The 27,044-nt window shown below is 44.0% G+C and overlaps 1 protein-coding gene and 1 pseudogene across 7 annotated transcripts in view; both read right to left on the reverse strand.

Annotated features, from left to right (window-relative positions):
• LOC126297890 (uncharacterized) overlaps nt 1–27,044 on the reverse strand; it is a 2,130,251-nt gene that overhangs the window by 955,523 nt on the left and 1,147,684 nt on the right. For all 7 annotated transcript variants that reach the window (XM_049989191.1, XM_049989197.1, XM_049989196.1 and 4 more), the window contains exon 3: nt 24,560–24,668. In XM_049989191.1, coding sequence (XP_049845148.1) covers nt 24,560–24,668 — 109 coding nt within the window. The remainder of the gene's footprint in view (nt 1–24,559; nt 24,669–27,044) is intronic.
• LOC126300018 (U2 spliceosomal RNA) lies at nt 14,386–14,537 on the reverse strand (annotated as a pseudogene).

Here is a 27,044-nt window from a genome sequence, read left to right on the forward strand (position 1 = left end):
GTTTTAAGGAAGCCAAAGCTGCGTTTACAGCAACTTTAGAGAAATTTTCCCTTGGATCTTAAATCTTATCGCAATTACTTATAAACTGGTGTATTACTTGCAAAAGTTAAATGCATATGTTAGATGTAGTACAGGAGGTTTGGTGGTTGTATTAAGTGCCGTTCTCCTAAGTAGTTTTATTACTGATGTAAAAATACTGGAATGTGATTTGTCTTGTACAAGCTGACTGTTTCAGATATGTTGTGGAGAAAGCTGATGCGATTCACGACACCAATCCCCTTATGGCCAAATGCACAGGAAAATAATTTAGTTAGTTACATGTTCCATTGGTCGTTTGAACGATTCTGCTATCGAAATGCTGTCGAACGAGTCAGTTTACGTGTATGTATACTTGATTAGTGTTAAAACTAATGAAGGCATTATTTAAAGCCTATTCCTGTAACTGCACTTAATGTCTTCGTACGAGAAAGAATTTACTGCTATGTTTGTGGGTTGCTATGTAGAGGACAGGGGGGGGGGGAGGTCAGGGGGGGGGGGGACAGATGTCTGTCTCAGATTCAGTGGAGCAATATTAGGGAAACGTACTTCACCTGCAAAGAAGTGGTTTACCAAACACCGATTTTGAGTATTAGTCGTCAGTCTAGAACCCAGAAGCTACAATCTCGTATAACTGTAGAACGGACGATGTGTATGATCCCGTGGAAGACTGCCTAAATGTATGAAATACCGATAAATATATGCTACGCTGTACTCTTTATCAGTCACTTATAGCCGGCCACTGTAGCCGAGCGGTTCTAGGTGCTTCAGTCCGGAACCGCGCTGCTGCTATGGTCGCAGGTTCGAATCTCGCCTCCGGCATGGATGTGTGTGATGTCCTTAGATTAGTTAAGTTTAAGTAGTTCTACGTTCTAGGGGATTGATGGCCTCAGATGTTAAGTCCCATTGAGCTTAGAGCCATTTGAACCATCAGTCCATTATACAGTATTATTTCTTGACCATGTCACAAACTTTCAGTGATAATTGGGAAGGTTAAATGTATAAATGTGAGGTATGGGACCCTAGTTAGGAAATGACCTAATGAAAAGGTATAAGCCAAAATGTACTCAAGTTCCAACTTAGCTGCACGTAGCGTTCAACTTAAGGACACCAACTTCGAAACCTGATCATGACGTACAGAATTCCCACTGAATACTCTCCAACACCCTCAGTTTATTTCTATTGTCAAAACACTAGTAATGGTGGATGTAACTTGATGCCAGAGAGACCGAAATCCTAAGTCTACGATACATAAATAATGAATTCCATTTACCCGCACAAATTTCACAGTCTACTACAATTACAACAATTTTTCAGTTTGGCGTGCCCCAGAGTCAGTGCAGACATGGCACCTTTGCACAAATTTCTGTCGTAGACATTCTGATATCCATGGTGTCGTTGGAACAGTGTCACAGGTAGAGAGAATTCTTGCCGGGAGTTCCTCTTCGGTCTCGACAGCCGTCTCGTACTGAAGAATTTTCACATGGCCTTACAAGAAGAACCGAAGAGGGTGAGAAGGATTGGATTGGATTGTTTGCGGAAGGAGACCAGACAGCGACGTCATCGGTTTCATCGGATTGGGGAAGGATGGGAAAGGAAGTCGGCCGTGCCCTTTCAAAGGCACCATCCCGGCATTTACCTGGAGCGATTTAGGGAAATCACGGAAAACGTAAATCAGGATGGCCGGACGCGGGATTGAACCGTCGTCCTCCCGAATGTGAGTCCATTGTCTAACCACTGCGCCACCTCGCTCGGTCCAAGGAGGAAGAGGAAATGGTTCTAGTAGGTATTAATTGACTATAGCTGTTCACGCATTGACTTATAATCTCTGATGATAGCTCAAACATGACTATTGTGACTATTTAGCATTACACCTCTGGTAAAACAGGCTTCATCCGTGAAAGGCACACTTGCAGTACGTTGAGGATCGATTGTAAGGCGCTGAAAGAACCATTAGCTGAACACAACATGAGTGCAAAGTCAGCAGGAGTCACAGCGTACACTTTATGCTGACGATAGGGATGTAGCTGCATTTCCCGTGATACTTGCCGACAAGAACACTGCCAAACATTCATTTCACGTGTAACTGATCGAGTGCTGATTTCGGGTGGCTCATCCACTAGAGCAAGAAATCATCGAGAAAGTGCTGCATCTAGTAAGTCGGGAGTCCGTGTGGTTTGTCGTCCTCCTCAGTCTTTGCACTGTGGTGCCAGTTGCCTTGATTGACTTAATTGTTGGAACATTTCATGAGTCGGATGTATTCTACATGGATACTTGGACCTATACAGCCTGTCCGCTTCTCTGCTGCTTCCATTTGCTTGCCCATACACGAAACTCGGTGCCTGCAATTTCCGTCACTGGGTACAACTACTGCTATCCATCTGGTTAGGACTGATCGACGTTAATACTTCCGCTTGTAAACACAGACGGGAGTCTACTAAAGTACAGACATTTACACTAGGATTGCTGATGTCATTTGACAGTACGCCATATGTATTCGTTTAATTGAGCTACTACTCCAGCCTCTACATGTAAGTGCTCGTAGGGATTGCCTACCACGAAATCTTAGCAACAACAACAATTAAATATGTATTCTCTTGTCAGAGGTATCAGAACGATTTTCGCTTATACACTCCTGGAAATTGAAATAAGAACACCGTGAATTCATTGTCCCAGGAAGGGGAAACTTTATTGACACATTCCTGGGGTCAGATACATCACATGAGCACACTGACAGAACCACAGGCACATAGACACAGGCAACAGAACATGCACAATGTCGGCACTAGTACAGTGTATATCCACCTTTCGCAGCAATGGAGACAATCGTAGAGATGCTGGATGTAGTCCTGTGGAACGGCTTGCCATGCCATTTCCACCTGGCGCCTCAGTTGGACCGCGTTCGTGCTGGACGTGCAGACCGCGTGAGACGAAGCTTCATCCAGTCCCAAACATGCTCAATGGGGGAGAGATCCGGAGATCTTGCTGGCCAGGGTAATTGACTTACACCTTCTAGAGCACGTTGGGTGGCACGGGATACATGCGGACGTGCATTGTCCTGTTGGAACAGCAAGTTTCCTTGCCGGTCTAGGAATGGTAGAACGATGGGTTCGATGACGGTTTGGATGTACCGTGCACAATTCAGTGTCCCCTCGACGATCACCAGAGGTGTACGGCCAGTGTAGGAGATCGCTCCCCACACCATGATGCCGGGTGTTGGCCCTGTGTGTCTCGGTCGTATGCAGTCCTGATTGTGGCGCTCACCTGCACGGCGCCAAACACGCATACGACCATCATTGGCACCAAGGCAGAAGCGACTCTCATCGCTGAAGACGACACGTCTCTATTCGCCCCTCCATTCACGCCTGTCGCGACACCACTGGAGGCGGGCTGCACGATGTTGGGGCGTGAGCGGAAGACGGCCTAACGGTGTGCGGGACCGTAGCCCAGCTTCATGGAGACGGTTGCGAATGGTCCTCGCCGATACCCCAGGAGCAACAGTGTCCCTAATTTGCTGGGAAGTGGCGGTGCGGTCCCCTACGGCACTGCGTAGGATCCTACGGTCTTGGCGTGCATCCGTGCGTCGCTGTGGTCCGGTCCCAGGTCGACGGGCACGTGCACCTTCCGCCGACCACTGGCGACAACATCGATGTACTGTGGAGACGTCACGCCCCACGTGTTGAGCAATTCGGCGGTACGTCCGTCAACTGCACATACGGTTCACGTCCACGCTGTCGCGGCATGCTACCAGTGTTAAAGACTGCGATGGAGCTCCGTATGCCACGGCAAACTGGCTGACACTGACGGCGGCGGTGCACAAATGCTGCGCAGCTAGCGCCATTCGACGGCCAACACCGCGGTTCCTGGTGTGTCCGCTGTGCCGTGCGTGTGATCATTCCTTGTACAGCCTTCTCGCAGTGTCCGGAGCAAGTATGGTGGGTCTGACACACCGGTGTCAATGTGTTCTTTTTTCCATTTCCAGGAGTGTAACTTTCGACTCGGTCGTTTCTGGATCACCGTTCCTTATCCCAAATTAACAAATTTATCCATGTCTGTCATCTCTGAAACTTTGTAACATCATCACTGAAACACTCTGTATGTGGTCTAAATAATCAGTTTACGAAACAAGCAATACTTATGTCACTGGCTGTATGCTTCTGTTGCGGCATAAACTGGCGAACAACCATTCGTTTGATGGAGTGGCAGAAACTCTAGTTGTACACAAGAATACTGAGAAAAGGAACTGAATAAGCTATTCCCCACTTTATTGATAATGGAGAGTTGCCAACCTCCCACTGGACGAAATCAACAATTCAGTTTTTACAAGAGCAACGCATGAAAATCCGAAAGAGTATTGTTGGTTGGTTTGTGGGGATTAAAGGGACCAGACTGCTACGAAAGAGTATGTTCCAGGCAATATATTACTTCCTGACTCCTCTCACAGATGTCTCATGAAATGCCTGCAGCAATAAAGTTGAACTAGGGTTCTAAAACTACCGTAGGCTACCGTAGACTATCATCAGAAAGTGTAGAGTATGGTAGTTTTCCCAGTAGCCTTGGTAAGTTAAAGTCGTAACCCCATTACCTGTAGATTAGATGTGTTGCATACCTATCGGAGGTTACCTCATTTTTACCGATTTTTTCGTGCATGTGATCAGTGTCTTACTAGATTTCCCTAGAAATCGGAAGTGGTGAATCACCTAGAAACTGACTGAGGACACATAAAACCTACGAAACATTTATGTTCTGCATAGTTGTTCTCGTGTCTGTTATTTGAAAGTAAACAGTATTTATAACAGAAATGAAAGGGCCCATGTTTAATTCTGTTTTCACTAGCACATGTTTGATTTATAACGCTAAACAGAGGGACGTTGTAGTAAAAAAAGTACAAAAAAAGGAAACAATACAGATTTTACATATATCGCTAGGAAACACAATTTGCTAAAAAAAAAGTTAATATTAAAAAAACCGCAAAAGAAAAACCTACCAAACACTGATTCAATACTTTATCGAGCTCTTGAATAAAACATGTTTCTGTTAATCGTCAACATCTTTCGCTCTTATCAGTAATAACAGTAAACTCTTGCCTTTGATCATGATGTAGAACATACTATTGAGTACCAAATAACACTGATAATTACGTAATTTTTATGGTTGTGCATGTAGACTGTACTTACATCGAAGGTGATTGCACAGAAGTTAAGCGATCAACTCATTTTTATTACTGACAAAGAGGAATTTATATTTTGTAGGGATATAAAATACTCAGGGCTACCACTGAATGATGTGCAGTTCTACTTAAGAGCGAAACAAACTAACAAATAAAGGAAGTCATGTGCTCCCAGTTTCACTCTCACGCATTCATTTATTTGGGAATAAATGACTGCAAAGTCACTAAATTATTTTCTGACAATAGCATGATTGCCTGATTTCTCGTAAGCCTCTGTCCTACCTTCATTCTCCCCCCTATTTGGTTCATTCAGGCGCGTAGGGGAGCCCTTAAGGCATATGGCAGCAAGACAGAGGACGAAAACCAATGTGCACACCGTGTGCATACCGGGGGGAGTCATTCCAGATGTAGAAAGGGTCCTTCCGGATGCCATGAAAGGTACAGGGTGCGACCATCTGCAGATGGTAGCTCATGTCGGCACCAATAATGTGTGTCGCTATGAATCCGAGGAAATCCTCTCTGGCTTCCGGCGGCTATCAGATTTGGTGAAGACTGTCAGTCTCGCTAGCGGGATGAAAGCAGAGCTCACCATCTGCAGCATCGTCGACAGGACTGACTGCGGACCTTTGCTACAGAGCCGAGTGGAGGGTCTGAATCAGAGGCTCAGACGGTTCTGCGACCGTGTGGGCTGCAGATCCCTCGACTTGCGCCATAGGGTGGTGGGGTTTCGGTTTCCGCTGGATAGGTCAGGAGTCCACTACACGCAGCAAGCGGCTACACGGGTAGCAGGGGTTGTGTGGCGTGGACTGGGCGGTTTTTTAGGTTAGATGGCCTCAGGCAAGTACAGAATCGGCAACAGCCTCAAAGGGTGCGGGGCAAAGTCGGGACATGCGGGGACCAAGAAGCAATCGGTATTGTAATTGTAAACTGTCGAAGCTGCATTGGTAAAGTACCGCAACTTCAAGCGCTGATAGAAAGCACCGAAGCTGAAATCGTTATAGGTACAGAAATCTGGCTGAAGCCAGAGATAAATTCTGCCGAAATTTTTACAAAGGCACAGACGGTGTTTAGAAAGGATAGATTCATGCAACCGGTGGTGGCGTGTTTGTCGCTGTTAGTAGTAGTTTATCCTGTAGTGAAGTAGAAGTGGCTGTCCTGTGAATTATTATGGTTGGAGGTTACATTCAACAACCGAGCTAGGTTAATAATTGGCTCCTTTTACCGACCTCTCGACTCAGCAGCATTAGTGGCAGAACAACTGAGAGAAAATTTGGAATACATTTCACATAATGTTCCTCAGCATGTTATATTCTTAGGTGGGGATTTCAATTTACCAGATATAGACTGGGACACTCAGATGTTTAGGATGGGTGGTAGGGACAGAGCATCGAGTGACATTATACTGAGTGCTCTATCCGAAAATTACCTCGAGCAATTAAAGAGAGAACCGACTCGTGGAAATAACATCTTGGACCTACAGATAACAAACAGACCCTAAATTTACGACTCTGTAAGTGGAGAACAGGGAATCAGTGATCATAAGGCCGTTGCAGCATCCCTGAATATGGAAGTTAACAGGAATATAAAAAAGGGAGGAAGGTTTATCTGTTTAGCAAGAGTAACACAAGGCAGATTTCAGACTACCTAAGAGATCAAAACGAAAATTTCTGTTCCGACACTGTCAATGATGAGTGTTTATGGAAAAAGTTCAAGGCAATCGTAAAATGTGTTTTAGACAGGTACATGCCGAGTAAAACTGTGAGGGACTGGAAAACCCCACCGTGGTTCAACAACAAAGTTAGGAAACTACTGCGAAAGCAAAGAGAGCTTCACTCCAAGTTAAAACGCAGCCAAAACCTCTCAGACAAACAGGAGCTAAACGATGTCAAAGTTAGCGTAAGGAGGGCTATGCGTGAAGCATTCAGTGAATTCGAAAGTACAATTCTATGTACCGACTTGACAGAAAATCCTTTTTCCAAAGCCGTTTCACAGAGGAAGACCGCACTGCAGTTCCTTCTCTAAATCCTCGCACAAACGAAAAAATAGCTGACATCGAAATAAGTGTCCAAGGAATAGAAAAGCAACTGGAATCACTCAACAGAGGAAAGTCCACTACACCTGACGGGATACCATTTCGACTCTACACAGAGTACGCGAAAGAACTTGCCCCCCCCCCCCCCCTCCCCTTCTAACAGCCGTGTAGCGCAAGTCTCTAGAGGAGCGGAAGGTTCCAAATGATTGGAAAAGAGCACAGGTAGTCCCAGTGTTCAAGAAGGGTCGTCGAGCAGATGCGCAAAACTATAGACCTATATCTCTGACATCGATCTGTTGTAGAATTTTAGAACATGTTTTTTGCTCGCGTATTATGTCGTTTTTGGAAACCCAGAATCTACTCTGTAGGAATCAACATGGATTCCGGAAAAAGCGATCTTGTGAGACCCAACTCGCTTTATTTGTTCATGAGACCCAGAAAATATTAGATACAGGCTCCCAGGTAGATGCTATTTTCCTCGACTTCCGGAAGGCTTTCGATACAGTTCGCACTGTGGCCTGATAAACAAAGTAAGAGCCTAGGGAATATCAGACCAGCTGTGTGGCTGGATTGAAGAGCTTTTAGCAAACAGAACACAGCATGTTATCAATGGAGAGACGTCTACAGACGTTAAAGTAACCTCTGGCGTGCCACAGGGGAGTTTTATGGGACCCTTGCTTTTCACAATATATATAAATGACCTAGTAGATAGTGTCGGAAGTTCCATGCGGTTTTTCGCGGATGATGCTGTAGTATACAGCGAAGTTGCAGCATTAGAAAATTGCAGCGAAATGCAGGAAGATCTGCAGCCGATAGGCACTTGGTACAGTGAGTGGCAACTGACCCTTAACATAGACAAATATAACGTATTGCGAATACATAGAAAGAAGGATCCTTTATTGTATGATTATATGATAGCGGAACAAACACTGATAGCAGTTACTTCTGTAAAAAATCTGGAAGAATGCGTGCGGAACGATTTGAAGTGGAATGATCATATAGAATTAATTGTTGGTAAGGCGGGTACCAGGTTGAGGTTCATTGGGAGAGTCCTTAGAAAATGTAGTCCATCAACAAAGGAGGTGGCTTACAAAACACTCGTTCGACCTATACTTGAGTATTGTTCATCAGTGTGGGATCCGTACCAGATCGGGTTGACGGAGGAGATAGAGAAGATCCATAGAAGAGCGGCGCGTTTCGTGACAGGGTTATCTGGTAGCCGTGATAGCGTTACGGAGATGTTTAGCAAACTCAAGTGGCATACTGTTCAAGAGAGGCGCTCTGCATCGCGGTGTAGCTTGCTCACCTGGTTTCGAGAGGGTGCACTTCTGGATGACGTATCGAATATATTGCTTCCCCCTACTTATACCTCCCGAGGAGATCACGAATGTAAAATTAGAGAGATTCGAGCGCGCACGGAGGCTTTCAGACAGTCGTTCTTCCCGCGAACCATACGCGAGTGTAACAGAAAAGGGAGGTAATGACAGTGGCACGTGAAGTGGCCTCGCCACACACCGTTGGGTGGCTTGCGGAGTATAAATATAGATGTAGATGTAGATATGTGAAATGAAAGTTGGAGGCAGTTGTACTGGGGCAGTGCTGTTTCGGACGCTTTTTTCATACCACCTGCGTCATGGCAGCCATTCAGTCACCAAATTATTTTCTGGGATGATGGTGGGGGGACAATCCCCGACAATAATTTTTGGGTCCTTAGGTTAGTTAGGTTTAACTAGTTCTAAGTTCTAGATGACTAATGACCTCAGAAGTTGAGTCCCATAGTGCTCAGAGCCATTTGAAGCATTTGGGTTGTATGTCTATCATAATGATTTTTAGAAAATTAGAAGGAAGGTCAGCATTGGCCGTAATTTTAAGGATTTATTAACAGCAAAATCGATTTTCTATGCCATAAATATCATCTTCAGTGCTTTAGCGTACAAATTAAAGTTCGTAGGCACTGATGTCCAGTTATTAGCAATAACAGAAGCTATGAAATGATGCCGGCCGCGGTTCTAGGCGCGCAGTCCGGAACCGTGCGACTGCTACGGTCGCAGGTTCGAATCCTGCCTCGGGCTTGGATATGTGTGATGTCCTTAGGTCAGTTAGGTTTAAGTAGTTCTAAGTTCTAGGGGACTAATGACCACAGCAGTTGAGTCCCGTAGTGCTCAGAGCCATTTTTGAAACGATCACAATAATTTTATGTGATCGATTCATAGCTCCGCAATAATTTTATGTGATGGTTTCATAGCTTCTGTTACTGCTAATAACTAGACACCAGTGCCTACGAGCTTTAATTTGTACGCTAAAGCACTGAAAATGATCATTATGTGATCGAAAAATCGATTTTGCTGTTAATAAGTCATCAAAATTACGGGCAATGCTGACCTTCCTTCTAATTTTATTTATCATATGGTCGTTGTGCACACATCACTCTATGGAGTCGCGAATCAATAACGATCTTTGCCAACAGGCAATAGTGCAGCAAAAAACTGACCAGTTCAGTGTTCAACATCATCAGCATCTGATTAGCAGCCACATCATCTAGAAAAACCTCTTCGCTATGGAGCACAAAATTCGCCGACCCACTCATCGATCCCGGCTTACCACATGTCACGATTCGCAAATATTAACTTTGGCGTAGACAAGCCGCCAGTGGATGCTGGAAGATAGTTCGTCAGTGTATTTGTTGGTACACATTGATGGCATGGTACGAGAACGAAAGAGACGTATAAGGGGATGCATCACTCTTACCTTGAGTGCACCAGTCCGGCAGATCGTGGGTGATGTTTTAATGAGATGACGTAGGGCCGTGATATGTTTTCAGCGTTTCCCTCTTACAAACGATACAGGAGTCTACTTTCCAATTATGGGCATCTGTTTCATCGCCTGCAGCATTTCGAACTTAACTAGTAACTTCAGCAAGACAATGCAACACTTAATAGATCCAGAACTGTACCGAAATTGCCTGAGGAACATTACACAGAGACGCTGGTGCATCTATAGCCCATAGGACGCTTTAGTTCAATAATAATGATATCGCAATGTCACAAGTGGTAAGATACACCATTTCACAACTTCACTATATGACAATCCACTTCCCACAGAAGAGCATTCTGATCTGTTTGAAGTTCTTCGACCTCCATGAGGAGAATGCCCACAGAAGGGACATTCTGATCTGTTTGAAGTTCTTTGACCTAAATGAGGAGAATCGCCAATTGTTTTTATGTTTCCGATTCGTTTGATAGGTTTTTGTGTAACACTGACTAAACATTGATTTTTCTCGTCACTATTAAGGGACTGCTGATCTCTATATGTACGCTATGACATAACAGTTGTAATAGCGTATTTGTGGTCTGCCGTACGACCCACTCCCAAAGATATGATTTATTCGGGCTGTCCTAAAGTTTCATCTGCATCTTTACCTATTCTCTGCAAATCACCGTGAAGTGCTTGCTAGAGGATACTTCTCATTGTACAAGTTATTACAACTTCTACCTATTCCATTCACGCCAGCCGGGGTGGCCGAGCGGTACTAGGCGCTTCAGTTTGGAGCCGCGGGACCGCTAAGGTCACAGGTTCGAATCCTGTCTCGGGCATGGATGTGTGTCATGTCCTAAGGATAGTTAGGTTTGAGTAGTTATAAGTTCTAGGGAACTGATGACCTCAGAAGTTAAGTCCCATAGTGCTCAGAGCCAATTGAACCATTTATTCCATTCGCGTATGGATCGTGGGAGTGGAAACGTAAAAACAAGTGCCAGTTCTCCTCATCTAAGTAAAACAACGCCGTACAGATCAATACGGTCTATCTGGAGGAAAACTTATGCTTTGTTTTACTCTATAAGTAAAGTAAATTTGTATAGCATGAATGGCTGGGATAACCCGAAGGGCAGATTCAGCCACCTAATTGGAAAGGTTTTCCATATCCTTCCCGCCCACAGGCACCTTTCTGTCACAAAATTGGAGAGCTGTGTATGGAAGTGTATCGGTTAAGTGTTGTGACTAATGACGTCTATTGAGTGCAGTGTCATGTTCGTGTTGGAGATAATGAGAGAAGGTAGAAGGTGAAACCCGGCGCCGGCACATAGTCTAATCCTCTCGAAAAGCAGTAAGCGGCAGGCTTAACGTCCTCATCCGACCGACGGATCACCATCAACACCCTCACTTAATGAAGCCGCGCGGGGTAGCCGGTCTTGGGCGCTTTGCCACTGTTCGCGCGGCTGCACCAGTAGGAGATTCGAGTCCTCCCTCGGGCGTAGGTGTGTGTGTCGTCCTTAGGGTAAGTTAGTTAAAGTTAGACTAAGTAGTGTTTAAGTCTAGGGACCGATGAAGTCAGCAGTTTGGTCCCATAGGAACTTACCACAAATTTCAATTTCATTTCATGAGACGCTACGGAGAGGTTTGAAAATTAATCCAGGAAATTGACTGATGATCAGAAACTCTACGTCTCTACTTCTCCTCTTGCCGACCCCAGTGAAAATTTCATCCACCACCCGAGATCGGACTGGCTTCTCCCCGAGTCAAGCAACACCGCACGGGTGTGCGTGAATGGCCTCAGCTACGGAGGCAGGTTTTTACGCCTCTTATACCTGCACATTAATCTGTTTCTATACAAGTTTCTTTACAGTGTTTGGATGTTATGAAGGGTCCCTCTCATCGTGAACACTTCTACTAGGTTCATAACTGTCCAGCGCATGATAAACTATTCTTTTAACCTTCAGCCGTAGTTTCCCTAGATCAAGGGTGTGCTCGTAAGACTTGCTGTCCAGGGGCCCCATGCGGCCTTTAAAGGTTATTTGTGCGGCCCGCTAGTCCAGTATAACATTATATAAATATCGTGACACCTTACGCGCAGGAGCTCAGAACCCGAATACCAATGGTGGCGGCTAGAAAAAGAGTACAAAAATGAATTCCACTCAGGTGTTTTGCAGATTCTTCCCTTCAGAATGCACTGTGGTGAGACCGTGGAGCAACGTGCATGCCTTGAAACGCAGGGGAGTGCACTGCTGCGTATTCCAGCACAGACAGTATTTAGATCTCGATCAAAGTCTCTGCCAGTAGTCTGTTGTCGTATCTGGGTCGGTTTGCTCCCTAGATCTGCTACACATATGTAATAAAGGAATTAGCAATGAAACAATTCCTGGCCCATCAGGATCATGTTCATTACCACAAACAGGTAACACGTCTGGATATATATGTCCCTATAATACGCATTTAAGGAATAATGTTACTTCTGTGGGTCATTTCTATCATAGACGCTGTGACGCGCGGCGCCTCAGTTTGTAGCAGTGCACGAGAAGGAGAAAAACATTCCCCCCTCATCCTCCTACACCCAACAGCGACAGAGATTTAGTTTCACCACACCCCAAATTATGCGACCCAGCTACGTTGACAGACTTTAGGTTTGTAATGATTGAATTATTTCGTAGTTGAAAACAGGTTACATCTCGCTATAGAAAACCAGTTACCACTTTGTGCATTTTTCTGTGTCTGTAAAGTTTATATTCAAGAAATATAATTACTTTTATTAAAAAGTAGTATCAATCTAGTAATTTAACGATTATTCATTTATTTCAGCGCTTTGTATCCAGTATGACTCTATCGAAATCACGTCGTAGTAAAAATAAGTGAACAGTTATAGACGAACGTCGGTGTTTCAAGAAAAGAGGGAATTACAGTGCGCCGGCCGATGTGGCTGTGTGGTTCTAGGCGCTTCATTCTGGAACCGCACGACCGCTACGACCGCAGGTTAGAAACCTGCCTCGGGCACGGATGTGGGTGATGTCTTTAGGTTAGTTAGGTTTAAGTAGTTCTAAGTTCTAGGGGACTGATGACCTCAGATGTTGAGTCCCATAGTGCTCAGATCCAATTACAGTGCATTTGCTATGAAATGAATCATCAAGTAACGTGTTTGATAGACAATCGCACTCTCAGTGTATCCGTCACTGGCTGTCTAGATGCTTATAACAACTAGAAAAAATATCATGCTAACGTTCATGGAGAAATTCACCACCATGTAGATGCTCGCATCCAGATATTTGGCTCTGAGCACTATGGGACTTAACTGTTGTGGTCATCAGTCCCCTAGAACTTAGAACCACTTAAACCTAACTAACCTAAGGACATCATACACATCCATGCCCGAGGCAGGATTCGAACCTGCGACCGTAGCGGTTCCAGACTGTAGCGCCTAGAACCACTCGGCCACTCCGGCCGGCAATGACGTAAAAGAGCGGCAGTAGGTCTCTTCGGCTATTTTAGATTCAGTAGTTACATTTATCTACATTGAGCTCCAACGCCCACCAACATTCAGTCACCTGTAAATCGCTATACCTTACCAGTGCCGCAACACTATTGTAGACACGAGCCCACATCGTCTACATGCGTCTTCCTCAAATGACCGTCTATAAATATGTCACTGTACATGTCCTAATCTCCTTTATCGTATTTCAATGACCACAACCCTAGATATGCGACAGCATAATGACATCAAAGTCTTCGCTGGCAGCATAGTGTTTCATGACAAATAAACCACCTGTTTTTCAGTTGGGATATATCTCCACAATACACTTATAACCGTATCATAGAGCTTCCCACACGCACACTATCCTCTGAATCATTTACAACAGCCTCGTACCTTCATGCACAATTCACAGCCAGGGAAATATTTGGTGTTTAATCATAGCATTGTTCATTTTTCCGTCACGCGCTGTACGGGAGCGGACCGACCGTGATACGGTATTCCGTCTTGAATAGAGTATATCGACATGGTATAACGCATAATTGTAGTGCAGTTATTTATTTAGAAGCAAACCCTGTACCTACACGCTTATCTGACTATGGTACATCGAGAGCCAATTAACCAACAAGCATAAGTCAGACCAAATCAATCTCGATGTTTCTTCCAGCAACAGCAGTTGTCTTACAGCCTCTTACACCTCTGAATTGTATTGCCACATTCGCCAGGTGATACGACGACGCAGCACGCTTCAGATGCTTACAGCTTGGCACTTTACTGCGGTTCGCGCTGTAGCTGACATTTTACGTGATTTCTAATCCTATTAACGTACAATATATTTAGTGCTGTACCGCCATTTGATTACCTTAAGAGATTTCGTAGGAGACGAGGCAGTTGACTATCTTAACAGAGTTCAAAAGTGAGGATGTATCCTGTGACAGATGTAGGGCATGCTCTTATCACTCCGTCATGAGCCAAAAATGATTTTAAGATTCTAGTCCTGTGATGCAGGACATAACAGATATTAAAATGAAAAGAACAGGTTGTTTTACAGAATGAGACACTATTTAGAGGAAACATAGCCTATGCCACACTACTGTTCAGGATTTTCTCACTAAGGACCAATAAATAACGGTATATTAGCAATGTGAAAACGTGTGCACGCTCCAGTTTCTTATGTCTTCGGAAATAACGTGCATAAAGCGAAGGATACTACATTTCGCATAAGAATTTCAAGGTTTGTTCAAATATATGTGAAATCTTATGGGACTTAACTGCTACGGTCATCAGTCCCTAAGCTTACACACTACTTAACCTAAATTATCCTAAGGACAAACACACACACCCATGCCCGAGGGAGGGCTCGAACCTCCGCCGGGGCCAGCCGCACAGCCCATGACTGCACCGCCTTAGACCGCTCGGCAATTCAGGGTTTGTCGAGAACAATATTCCCACTTCGTATTGTGTAAAGTGAAATTTTTAAACTAGAGAGTCTATGTCTGCCGTGGAAGTGAGGTTAGAAATCTACGTCAAAACCACGCCTGCTTTCCTCACAGTGTGCTAGTACTTAGCGACGCTGTTCCGCGGCCTGTAGCCTGCGGTAAGCGTGGTCACGATGCATACGATGGCTTAGCCTGTCGCGGCCAGGAGAAGTTTACCGGCCGGTCGGCTTTTCCGGTACACAACCCACTCGGTAAATGGTGCTGGACAAGACTGGAGGTGACTAGACAGTTTTTTCGTCCTTAGATGCCACGTCGAAATGAGGCAATGAGCACTACACTCATAAAAAATATCGCACGATGTGATTCCCTCGTTTCTGTTGCCCAGGATGCGACTTGCGACTTATAAATAGATGTTGTTGTGGTCTTCAGTCCTGAAACTGGTTTGATGCAGCTCTCCATGCTACTCTATCATGTGCAAGCTTCTTCATCTCCCAGTACCTACTGCAACCTACATCCTTCTGAATCTGTTTAGTGTATTCATCTCTTGCTCTCCCTCTACGATTTTTACCCTCCACGTTGTCCTCCAATTCTAAATTGATGATCTCTTGATGCCTCAGAATATGTCCTACCAACCGATCCCTTCTTCTGGTCTAGTTGTGCTACAAATTCTTCTTCTCCCCAATTCTATTCAATGCTTCCTCATTAGTTATGTTATCTACCCATCTAATCTTCAGCATTCTTCTGTAACACCACGTTTCAAAAGCTTCTATTCTCTTCTTGTCCAAACTATTTATCGTCCATGATTCACTTCCATACATGGCTACACTCCATACAAAAACTTTCAGAAATGACTTCCTGACACTTAAATCTATACTCGATGTTAACAAACTTCTCTTCTTCAGAAACGCATTCCTTGCCATTGCCAATCTACATTTTATATCCTCTCTACTTCGACCATCATCAGTTATTTTGCTCCCCAAATAGCAAAACTCCTTTACTACTTTAAGTGTCTCACTTCCTAATCTAATTCCCTCAGCATCACCCGACTTTATTCGACTACATTCCATTATCCTCGTTTTGCTTTTGTTGATGGTCATCTTATATCCTCCTTTCAAGACACTATCCATTCCGTTCAACTGCTCTTCCAAGTCCTTTGCTGTCTCTGACGGAATTACGATGTCATCGGCGAACGTCAAAGTTTTTATTTCTTCTCCATGGACTTTAATACCTACTCCGAATTTTTTTTTTTTGTTTCCTTCACTGCTTGCTCAATATACAGATTGAATAACATCGGGGATAGACTACAGCCCTGTCTCACTCCCTTCCCAACCACTGCTTCCCTTTCATGTCCCTCGACTCTTATAACTGCCATTTGGTTTCTGTACAAATTGTAAATAGCCTTTCGCTCCCTGTATTTTACCCCTGCCACCTTCAGAATTTGAAAGAGAGTATTCCAGTCAACATTGTCAAAAGCTTTCTCCAAGTCTACAAATGCTAGAAACGTAGGTTTGCCCCTCCTTAATGTAGCTTCTAAGATAAGTCGTAGGGTCAGTATTGCCTCACGTGTTCCAACATATCTACGGAATCCAAACTGATCTTCCCCGACGTCGGCTTCTACTAGTTTTTCCATTCGCCTGTAAAGAACTCGCGTTAGTATTTTGCAGCTGTGACTTATTAAACTGATAGTTCGGTAATTTTCACGTCTGTCAACACCTGCTTTCTTTGGTATTGGAATTATTATATTCTTCTTGAAGTCTGAGGGTATTTCGGCTGTCTCATACATCTTGCTCACCAGATGGTAGAGTTTTGTCAGGACTGGCTCTCCCAAGGCCGTCAGTAGTTCCAATGGAATGTTGTCTACTCCAGGGGCCTTGTTTCGACTCAGGTCTTTAAGTGCTCTGTCAAACTCTTCACGAAGTATCGTATCTCCCATTTTATCTTCATCTACATCCTCTTCCATTTCCATAATATTGTCCTCAAGTACATCGCCCTTGTATAGACCCTCATTATACTCCTTCCACCTTTCTGCTTTCCCTTCTTTGGTTAGAACTGGGTTTCCATCTTAGCTCTTAATATTCATACAAGTGGTCCTCTTTTCTCCAAAGGTCTCTTTAATTTTCCTGGAGGCAGTATCTATCTTACCCCTAGTGAGATAAGCCTCTACATCCTTACATTTGTCCTCTAGCCATCCCTGCTTAGCCATTTTGCACTTCCTGTCGATGTCATTTTTGAGAAGTTTGTATTCCTTTTTGCCTGCTTCATTTACTGCATTTTTATATTTTCTCCTTTCATCAATTAAATTCAATATTACCTAATTGATCCTCTGCTGCCTTCACTACTTCATGCCTCAAAGCTACCCATTCTTCTTCTATCGTATTTCTTTCCCCCATTCCTGTCAATTGCTCCCTTATGCTCTGCTTGAAACTCCGTACAACCTCTGGTTCTTTTAGTTTATCCAGGTCCCATCTCTTTAAATTCCCACCTTTTTGCAGTTTCTTCAGTTTTAATCTATAGGTCATAACCAACAGATTGTGGTCAGAGTCCACATCTGACCCTGGAAATGTCTTACAATTTAAAACCTGGTTCCTAAATCTCTGTCTTACCATTATATAATCTATCTGAAACTTGTCAGTATCACCAGGCTTCTTCCATGTATACAGCCCTCTTTTATGGTTCTTGAACCAAGTGTTACCTATGATTAAGTTGTGCTCTGTGCAAAATCTACCAGGCGGCTTTCTCTTTCAGTTCTTTGCCCCATTCCATATTCACCTATAAGTGTGTTTTATCCCCAGTGCTGTTGCTGCGTGACTCCTGTATGTCCAGAGCATGGATTTATACCAGCAAGGAGACTGTAGGTCAGTGTCCTAATATCATTATGTTCCCTTCAGCAGCCATTCACTTGTGGATCGGTAGGAGGCTGCTCCCTTGTACTTGAGTGAAAGATTACCACCCTGTTATCACTATAACCCATACTTCCACCATGGGGTTATTGGCTATCCTGGCTGGAGCAACTCTGTAGTGATAGACTAATAACGAAAATATCCTCCCTACATCCAAAAGTCATGGGACACCTGCACACATAAGTGTTGCCGACCTCTTGAAACACCAACAAAAAACAAAGCTCTTGTGGTCTCCCTCACAAGGGCCACCAAGCGTATTTTCCGGAACGAATCGGGTGGCCGCCTCTGGCTTGTAGAAACCTGTAGTGGGTGGCAAAAAGACCATCCATTTTCCAGAAAGGACTGGTGAACACGTTGGGGAATTAAATGTCGCCGTCCACCTGGAACACTGACGAAAGAATGGTGTGCTCACAGCAGTTTATTGCTGGGGGAGTGAAGGTCGCTTCTTTCAGCCCCCTCTAGTGGCGGTAATGTGAAATAGGGCAGTTGGTCTCCACACATCAAGTTGAGCACGTGCATAAGAAAAAATTTTAGCAAGCATTTTCCTATAGGACAATACCCCCCCAAAAAGAGAAACCACCCTGTGTCCTACCACAACAACAGCTCAGCACAGACAGTGATTTTTCCAGCCAATTTCCAAGTGAGGGAGTCATGTCTCCTGCAAACTGATTAAGTAAGGAATATACGAACTGCATTTTATAAATAAACAATGTATTAGTATGTCCTCTGAAATGTAATTGACACTACTGAAGCATATGAGCCGCGCGGGGTTAGCCGAGCGGTCTGGGGCGCTGCAGTCATGGACGGTGTGGCTGATCACGGCGGAGGTTCGAGTCCTCCCTCGGGCATGGGTGTGTGTGTTGGTCCTTAGGATAATTTAGGTTAAGTAGTGTGTAAGCTTATGGACTGATGACCTCAGCAGTTAAGTCCCATAAGATTTCACACACATTTGAACATTTGAAGCATATGGCTTATTATCTGTATTTAGGGTACAGATGAGAGTTAGACGCAAAAAATTTGAATTTCGAGCAGTATTGTGAACCAGTACCTCTTCCCACCTAAATTTGAATGTACCACGAATTTTAATCCCAAAAATGATGAAATAATGAACATTTGCTCACAAGATAACACCCACACCAAAGAAAATAAACTACCTTATGTCTTTCCACACCAACAGCTCAGGACAGACTGAGTAATTTTTCCCACCAATTTGCAAGTTTGGTGTGGGAGGGATGGTGGGGACAGGAAGTGGGGGAGGGGTTTTGTTGGGAGGGTGGGGGAGGAAAAACTCATAACATCATCAGTGCGCCACTGCCACAGCTGCACCAGGGTGCTGCGGTGTGTGTGTGGGGGGAGTCCACCATCTTTAATAAAGTAAAACTGTCCAGAATGAACTTTATTCCCCTACTCTTACATATTAGCGAAATGTGATTGTCTCTGATTTTTGCAGATTTCACGGGGTGGGATTGGTGGTCGAGACAAGGATCCGGTTATAGCTTTACGCTCATACCTGATGCTGATTCTTGCACAAATAATCTATGATGCGTGGTGGTCTCCCGGTTCTAGGCGCGCAGTCCGAAACCGTGCGACTGATACGGTCGTAGGTTCGAATTCTGCTTCGGGCGTGGATGTGTGTGACGTCCTTAGGTTAGTTAGGTTTAAGTAGTTCTAAGTTCTAGGGGACTGATGACCACAGCAGTTGAGTCCCATAGCGCTCAGAGCCATTTGAACCAATCTATGATGCAGGTTGAATTTCTATCTCGATGGATTTCAATTTCTTGTCTACTGTAACAAATACACTACCTCCACTTCCCATTAGCATATGCTTTCCGTATATGCTTAAATTTTCCCCATACGTCTCACTGCTGTCAGTTTCGAATTGCAAACAGCTTATGTGTGCTTCGTTGCTTTTTGGAACGCTTCAAACGCCGTTACTTTGTTGCTGATGCTCCATTGGTTAACCATTAGGATTTTAATACTCTCAACTATGAGCAGCATTTATTTGCATTCTAGACTGGTACTTCAGAGGCTCTTACAACTATCGTTACTGGACTGGAAGGAGAGTCGCATACTCTACAAACAATTTTGTGCACCCCACATACGTTTGGCAAACTATTAGCTGCATTGTTCTCTTGTGTACAGCATACCTGATCCATTTAGGGCTCTTCTACAGTTAAAAACCCTATAGAAAGAGTCTGCGACAGTCTCAGCCTAGCTTGTCGCAGAACCTTCACAGTTTCCTGGTTCAAGCCTTCCACTCGACTCAGAACAAGAGAGCTGGTTCTGCAGATTGTGAGCTTGTTGAAGCTCCATGAAGAAGGGTGGTATTTTCAACCTTCTGTGTTAGGCGCCGAAATGGTGCAACAATGACCTGGGAGCTCATGCTATAGGCAACATTGGTATCAGCATGTACTACAATATGCAGTTGGTTGCACCCTGTTACTGCCGGCCGGTGTGGCCGTGCGGTTGTAAGCGCTTCGGTCTGGAACCGCGAGGCCGATACGGTCGCAGGTTCGAATCCTTCCTCGGGCATGGATGTGTGTGATCTCCTTAGGTTAGTTAGGTTTAAGTAGTTCTACGTTCTAGGGGACTGATGACCACAGATGTTAAGTCCCATAGTGCTCAGAGCCATTTTTCACCCTGTTCCGTGAGTGGCATCTATAGTAGTCCTGAATGAGGCCCCAATCATACACACTCAATGCACATGGTATTCCGTCCCAGTCCTTGCTGTCATTTCTTCAATGGGTACGATTATTCATCGCACCTTTGAAATGTCTACGGCTAACAGGTCTTTATACGTTTTGCGTTTGCCTATCCTTAACGCGGAACAAAACATATTTCCCAACAGGTAGATTGAGTCTCACTTGAACAGTTTCAGTTCAGTGGAAGCCAGCTCCTCGAACTGGTCGGTTAGGGGTATGGGTGTAACACTCTGAGTACTCACTGCTCCCCATCTCCCCTGCACTTGTTCATCGTTCAGACCAGGGTCCCCCAAACTGTGTTATGCGCAACAATGATGTTCCGCGGGAAGAGAATAACTGCTCCGTGAAAAATTATTAATAACACAGCGTTCTTTTTTCGACATTTTGTCGTAGTTTTTAATTTTTTGTGATTTCTCTGTCATTCGTTATGATTCAAAATTGAAATAATCACAGAATAAAACAAGTTCTTCACATTTTAAAAATTTTACTTATTTTACGAGACATCAAAACGAGGCGCTCTATCGAAGTTCCAGGATTCCCAGAGTGTTCCGTCAGAGGAAAAGTTTGGGCACTCGTTGTCTAGACATATTACTGAAACGCCACCAGCAGGCGAGTGGACGAGTAGTGATAGATCTCGTATCAGCTTTTCAAGTCCGTGCTAACAACGGGTGCCGGAAAAACAAAACATGATACCTCTGCCGGGAATGTCAAAGCTTTATTAAGAGAAAATGTGTCACCACACCTGAAGTTATTTATTTTGGTAAATTTGGCGACTGGAACTAATGACTTTGTTCCTTACAAAAGGGAGAAAACGTGACTAACTTACGTTTACTTTGCTCAAGCCGAATTACGTCGTTACCTATAGGAAACAGAGGGGGATGCACACAATCAAGACTGTCGTCTTTCAGATATGGAGTGTAATGAAGATACAATAATGGTTTAGGGGAATTTTATTGCAGTGTCAACTATTTCCACTGTCGCACTGAAAGAGCAGACAACTGGTAAGATTTGTGAAACAGTTTTGTTGGTTATGATCAATCAATATCTCAGACGTTTTTCACAAGGTATATCTGAATATAATCGAGGCACTGAGGCCTAGGTAAAAAAAACTGATGGATTGTAAGTGTTCTCCGGTGTACGTCAAGGGATTCGAACAATTTATTTTGATGAAGTGCCACGAAATATGTGTGATTTCATTTTCGTGTGAGACGTAAATGTGCAACAGAACGGTGCTTTGCTCAGGAAGAGCTGGTCTCTGCGAGGAGAGCTATGGTCTGTCAGCTCTCATCCTGTGCCTACACGCCGTGCTTCCGTGGAACAGCCTTAAAGGTTACGCAGACAACGACCGATATCGTCTGTTATTCGCGGCCGCTACACTATTGTGCCACTCTCCCAAATAATATTCCGCGCAAGTTTCTTGGAGTTTATGCAGGGTTATCAAATTAAACGTTTAACGCATTACGCCTACAAACGTGGGCAGAGTAAGTCACGAGCAGTTTCCATGTTGTTGCTGCACTCTCCCAGATAGCGTCCTGCAGAATTTTTCTCCCATGTCGAGTTATCTGATTAAAAGTCAGAAATTCGTAACCCCGCGTTGGCGAAGCTATCAAGTAGATGACTTCACAACATCAGCACGCCGTAAAGGACACACACAGTATATCCAAAATGTTCGTAAGTTTCAATCATGTGACACAGAGAAACTGTCCGATGCGGGAAATGAGGTTGTTTTTACCTCCTGAGGAGGCCGGTGACCTCTGAAACGCATTACATTTCAAAAGCCAGTGTCTTGGTCTCGTAATACTTTATTAAAACTGATTACCGGTTTCGGCTTCACAATCATCATCAGATCTAAAAATGTAGCAGCGACATTTAGTCAGTATATTACTGGACGCATTGGAAAGGAACTGCGCGGGAAACTTTTAAACGAACTCAGCGCGGATCATGTCGATTTGCAGGTACATAACAATTAGTTGACGCACACAGAATGTGGGGTTTCTGACAGCAATGGAAGACATGTTCACTACAACAAGGAATTATCGGAAGCATATCCGAGAGAAGCTAGGTATAAATGATAGCAGCAGGAAGTATGAGGAAGAGAAAAAAAGCGATATCACACATTACATTGGATGTAAAGCTATGGCACCCACAGAATTTTTGATAGAAATGATGAAGTCGCCAAAGTAGTTCACCAGAAGGTGGAACACAAGTATCAGTTAGTACAGCAATTCTCCCATATTACAGAAACGATCCTTTCACTGCTGTAGAAAATCAAAACTTCAGTATTGCTGAAACCGCAACATAATAACGCTTAAAACATTCCGATGCAATCTACCTGGAATAACAATCGTCAATAAAGCTGAGAAAGTCACTTTCATTGTAGACACTGTTGTATCAAACACCCATAATTTGCAAACCACCTCCATTGAAACACAGGGATCTAGCGGATGAGGTGAAATCTAGGACAGAAGTCTGTGCACATTGACCCTTTGGTAATACCGGACACCACTGTTATCCCAGAACGACCTGTAAAGGGTGTACACTGCATCAGACGCTCTGTTAGAAAGTGAAGAAGGCAGCTGTGTTCAAGATAGAGCAATTCGTCGGGTTCTGGAAAAAAAAAAAACGGTCAACTTAATTATAACGTGGTGTATATGAAATCAAACGCTTACTATATTACGTCATTGCTGACACCACACTCAAAACGCAAAAGTTTCGGCTTCACGATTATTAGAATCCTTAAATCCGTTGGTTACCATTTTATAATACCTTTGTGTATCGCTATTACCATGTGGAGGCACAATGAATGAACCATTGCTATGATCAAACACATTTACAGAAAAGTTTTCAGGCTTAGACACAGCTGCCACTAAGTATGGCTGCAGCAGTCACACATTGGTGGGTACGGGCTGTCCCAGCTCCTAACACACTGCCTAAAACGACTACAACATTTCTTCTGGCCTTCATAGAAATTTGTGTAAGGTAACGTATAACTACAGAATAAGATTTTCATAGTTTTTTGTAACTCAAGTTCTTCTTCTGCTTCTATCTTTCCGAGTTCAGGCTAAGATATTCTTTTTACATCTCGTCCTCGGTCTCCACACTGATATTTTCTCCGAAGCTTTGTAACACTAAGCTTTCTTTGGGCTCCTGGTCTTGAACGTTCGCAGAAAATGTCCTTCCATTCATATTGGTTCCGTGCATCTCTATATATTACACGTAGATTCAACACGTAACTGTCCTTCCATGTAGAAATTACCGATTTTAACTTCTATTATGCTGATTTTTGCACATCTTCCTTTCTCTTCCACATCATGTATCTCGTCCAGTGTGGGGCTAGCTTAATTCAGAATTTGGCATTTCTTTCATTTTATTTAATTTTATGGCCAGATGGCATTCCTGGCGGCACACTCGCCATATTAAGCTAAGAGAGGGTGACGTGTGCGCCATGTGTCTGTGAATTGTGTAAACATTCTTCTGTGTGTATGGTATTTGAACGGTGTTTGTATCGTATTCTCTGAGGCGCAAATTTGGGGCCAGTACAGAATTTGCTTAAACGAGCTTGAGAAACCGGATAGACTCCACAGTAAGATTGGCCGGTGTACCAGCCCACTGTCATGAATCTACCGCGCGGCATTCGATCCTGGTTTGGCTTACTTTCCCGTCTCGCAAGCCACCGCGTTACACGTTAAGTTACACGGACAGGTAACCTTAGCTTTAGTAATTCACATTTCCGAATTATACACAGGGCTGAAGAGATGTTGCGTGCATACTGGCCTGTGAACTATGTCTTCAATTTCTTGAGTAATTACTTCATCGTCTCAGTATACAGTAAGGTGTTCGCATACTGTTGCCTCCCTGACTGGATTCCGAAAGCACTATTTGCATGTTTCGATGTCCTTAAGTCATCTGTATAGAAGCTAATTAGCGGTGGTAACGCAGTGCATCCCTACCTAACTTCATTATTTATGTCGATCCCTGAAAAAATGAAATAAGATTAGGGTGCTAACATTGTCAAAACGATGAGATATGAAGTGCGATGGTTTACCTTTCTTTGCGTAGCTCGGCGTTTCGCTTGCGAAAGCTGGAAACGAGTAACTGTAACTCCTCGGCATGTTGCTCGTACACCTGAGACAGCTGCTGCGTGAAGTCCGACACTGCGCACAAAACAACACATTATTACAATCACATCACACCCTCATTTTTCTACAAAATATTTTACTTAGGACACATTACACAGAGGTGAGAAAGACATGGGATAGCAACATCCACATGTACATACTGCTGTAGTATCGCGTACACATGGTGTAAAAGCGCAGTGCATTGGTGGGGCTGTCATTTCTGCTTAGGTGAGTCATGTTACAAGGTTTCTGGAGTGATTGTAGCCGCATGAAAGGAATTAACCTACTCTGAACGCGGAATGGTAGCTGGAACAAGACGCATGGGACATTCCATTTCGAAAATTGTTAGGGGTTTCAATATTCGGAGACCCACAGTGCCATGAGTGTACCAAGAACACCAAATTTCAGGCATTACCTCCCAGCAGAGACAACGCACGGAACGACGGCTTTCACTTAACGAACAAGAGCAGCAGCGATTGCGTAGGATTCTCAGTGATAACAGACGAGCAACACTGCGCGAAATGCCCACAGAAATCAATGTGGAATGTACGTCGAACGTATCAGTGGGGTGAAATTTGGCGATAATGGGCTACAACAGCAGAAGATAGACGCAAGTGCATTTGCTAACAGCAGACATTCCCTGAAGTGCCTCGTCTAGGCTCATTACCATACCAGTTACACTGTCGACGATTGGAAAGCCGTCGCCTGGTCAAGTGGGTTACAATTTCAGTCGATAAGATATTATGGTGGGGTTAGAGAGCGACACAGTTCTCACGAAGCCATGGACCCAAGTTGTCAACAAGGTACTGTGCAGGCTGGTGGTGGCTCCATAATGGTGTGGGTTGTATTTACATGGAATGGACTGTGTCCTCTGGCCCAACTAAACCGATCATTTACTGGAAATGGTTATTTTCGGCTTTTTGGAGACCATTTTTAGCCATTCATTGACTTCATGCTACCAAACAACGATGAATTTTTTATGGGTGACAATGTGTCACATCACTAGGTCACGTTTGTTCGCCATTTTGGACTATTCGAGCAAATTGTTTCCCTACAGAGATCACCCGACATGAATCCCATCGTATATTTATGGGACGTAATCAAGTGGTGAACTGGTGCACAAAATTATGCACCGGCAACACTTTCGCAATTACGGACGGCTATAGAGCCAGCACGGCTCAATATTTCTGCAGGTGACACCCAACGACTTGTTGAGTCCATTCCACGTGACGTCGGGCAAAAGGAAGTCCGACACGATATTAGTAGGTATCCCATGAGTTTTGTCACCTCATTGTATATGCCCCTTCTGGAGATACTGCCACCTCATCACTTATGCCTTACAAGATGTAAGATTAAATGGGGAAAGTGCATACTCAAACGGTGTACTTAGCATGATGCTGTTTCGCTGTAAATTGTACATTGCTGCTAACCGTTGGGGAAAGTTATATAGTACTTATCTCCACAAGATGAGATGGCTCAGTGTTAAGACACTGCGCTCGTATTCAGGAAGAAGACGGTTCAAATCCCCCTATGGTCCTCCCTACTTAGTTTTCCAAGATTTACTTAAATCGTTTGAGTTTAAAATGGGGATTCTTCCTCTGAATGGGCACACCTCACTTCCTTCCTCATCCTTCCCCAACCCAACTCCTAGCTACTGCTATGTCTATAAAGACTTAGTGATCGATAAGGCGTTAAACCTTAGCCTTCTCTGATTTCAACCAGAAGCCAGTAATGACACACTTACGAACACGTATAAGATGTTCATTCGTTCTATTCGTAAGTATACAGTGACACTGTGTATTGGAAGTAAAACAAAAACCTTGAAAATAACGTCCACAGAGAGGAGAATCCTAGATCCCAGGACGAAGTAGCGAAATATATACAGGGTGTACATAAAGTCCGGGAACACTTTCAATTATTTATTGCACAAGAACTAAACATTGCACAGATGTCAAACATACTGCATTTTGAAGCCCTGTATATAGTGAAACCAAAATGATCCCGATAAATAACGGTTTACTGAACTACCCGCTAAAGTGGAAGTAAATAGAAGAAGACACCACAGAAGTGCTAACCGAAACCACCATACTGCTGTAGATTACCTGCATACAAACAGCCAAAACCTGCGTCTGTAATTAATGAATGTGTTAAATATGTAACAACTGAAAATAACACTTGACGTCCAGAAAACAATGTAAATACATACAGTACCCCACAGAAGGAAAAGAAAAGTAGGTTCAAAAGGCTCTGAGCACAATGGGACTTAATATCTGTAGTCATCAGTCCCCTAGAGCTACTTAAACCTAACTAACCTAAGGACGTCACACAACACCCAGTCATCACGAGGCAGAGAAAATCCATGACCCCGCCGGTAATCGAACCCAGGAACCCTGGCTTGGGAAGTGAGAACGC

This window comes from Schistocerca gregaria, chromosome X (assembly GCF_023897955.1).
Source record: "Schistocerca gregaria isolate iqSchGreg1 chromosome X, iqSchGreg1.2, whole genome shotgun sequence".
Taxonomy (NCBI): Eukaryota; Metazoa; Arthropoda; class Insecta; order Orthoptera; family Acrididae; genus Schistocerca; species Schistocerca gregaria.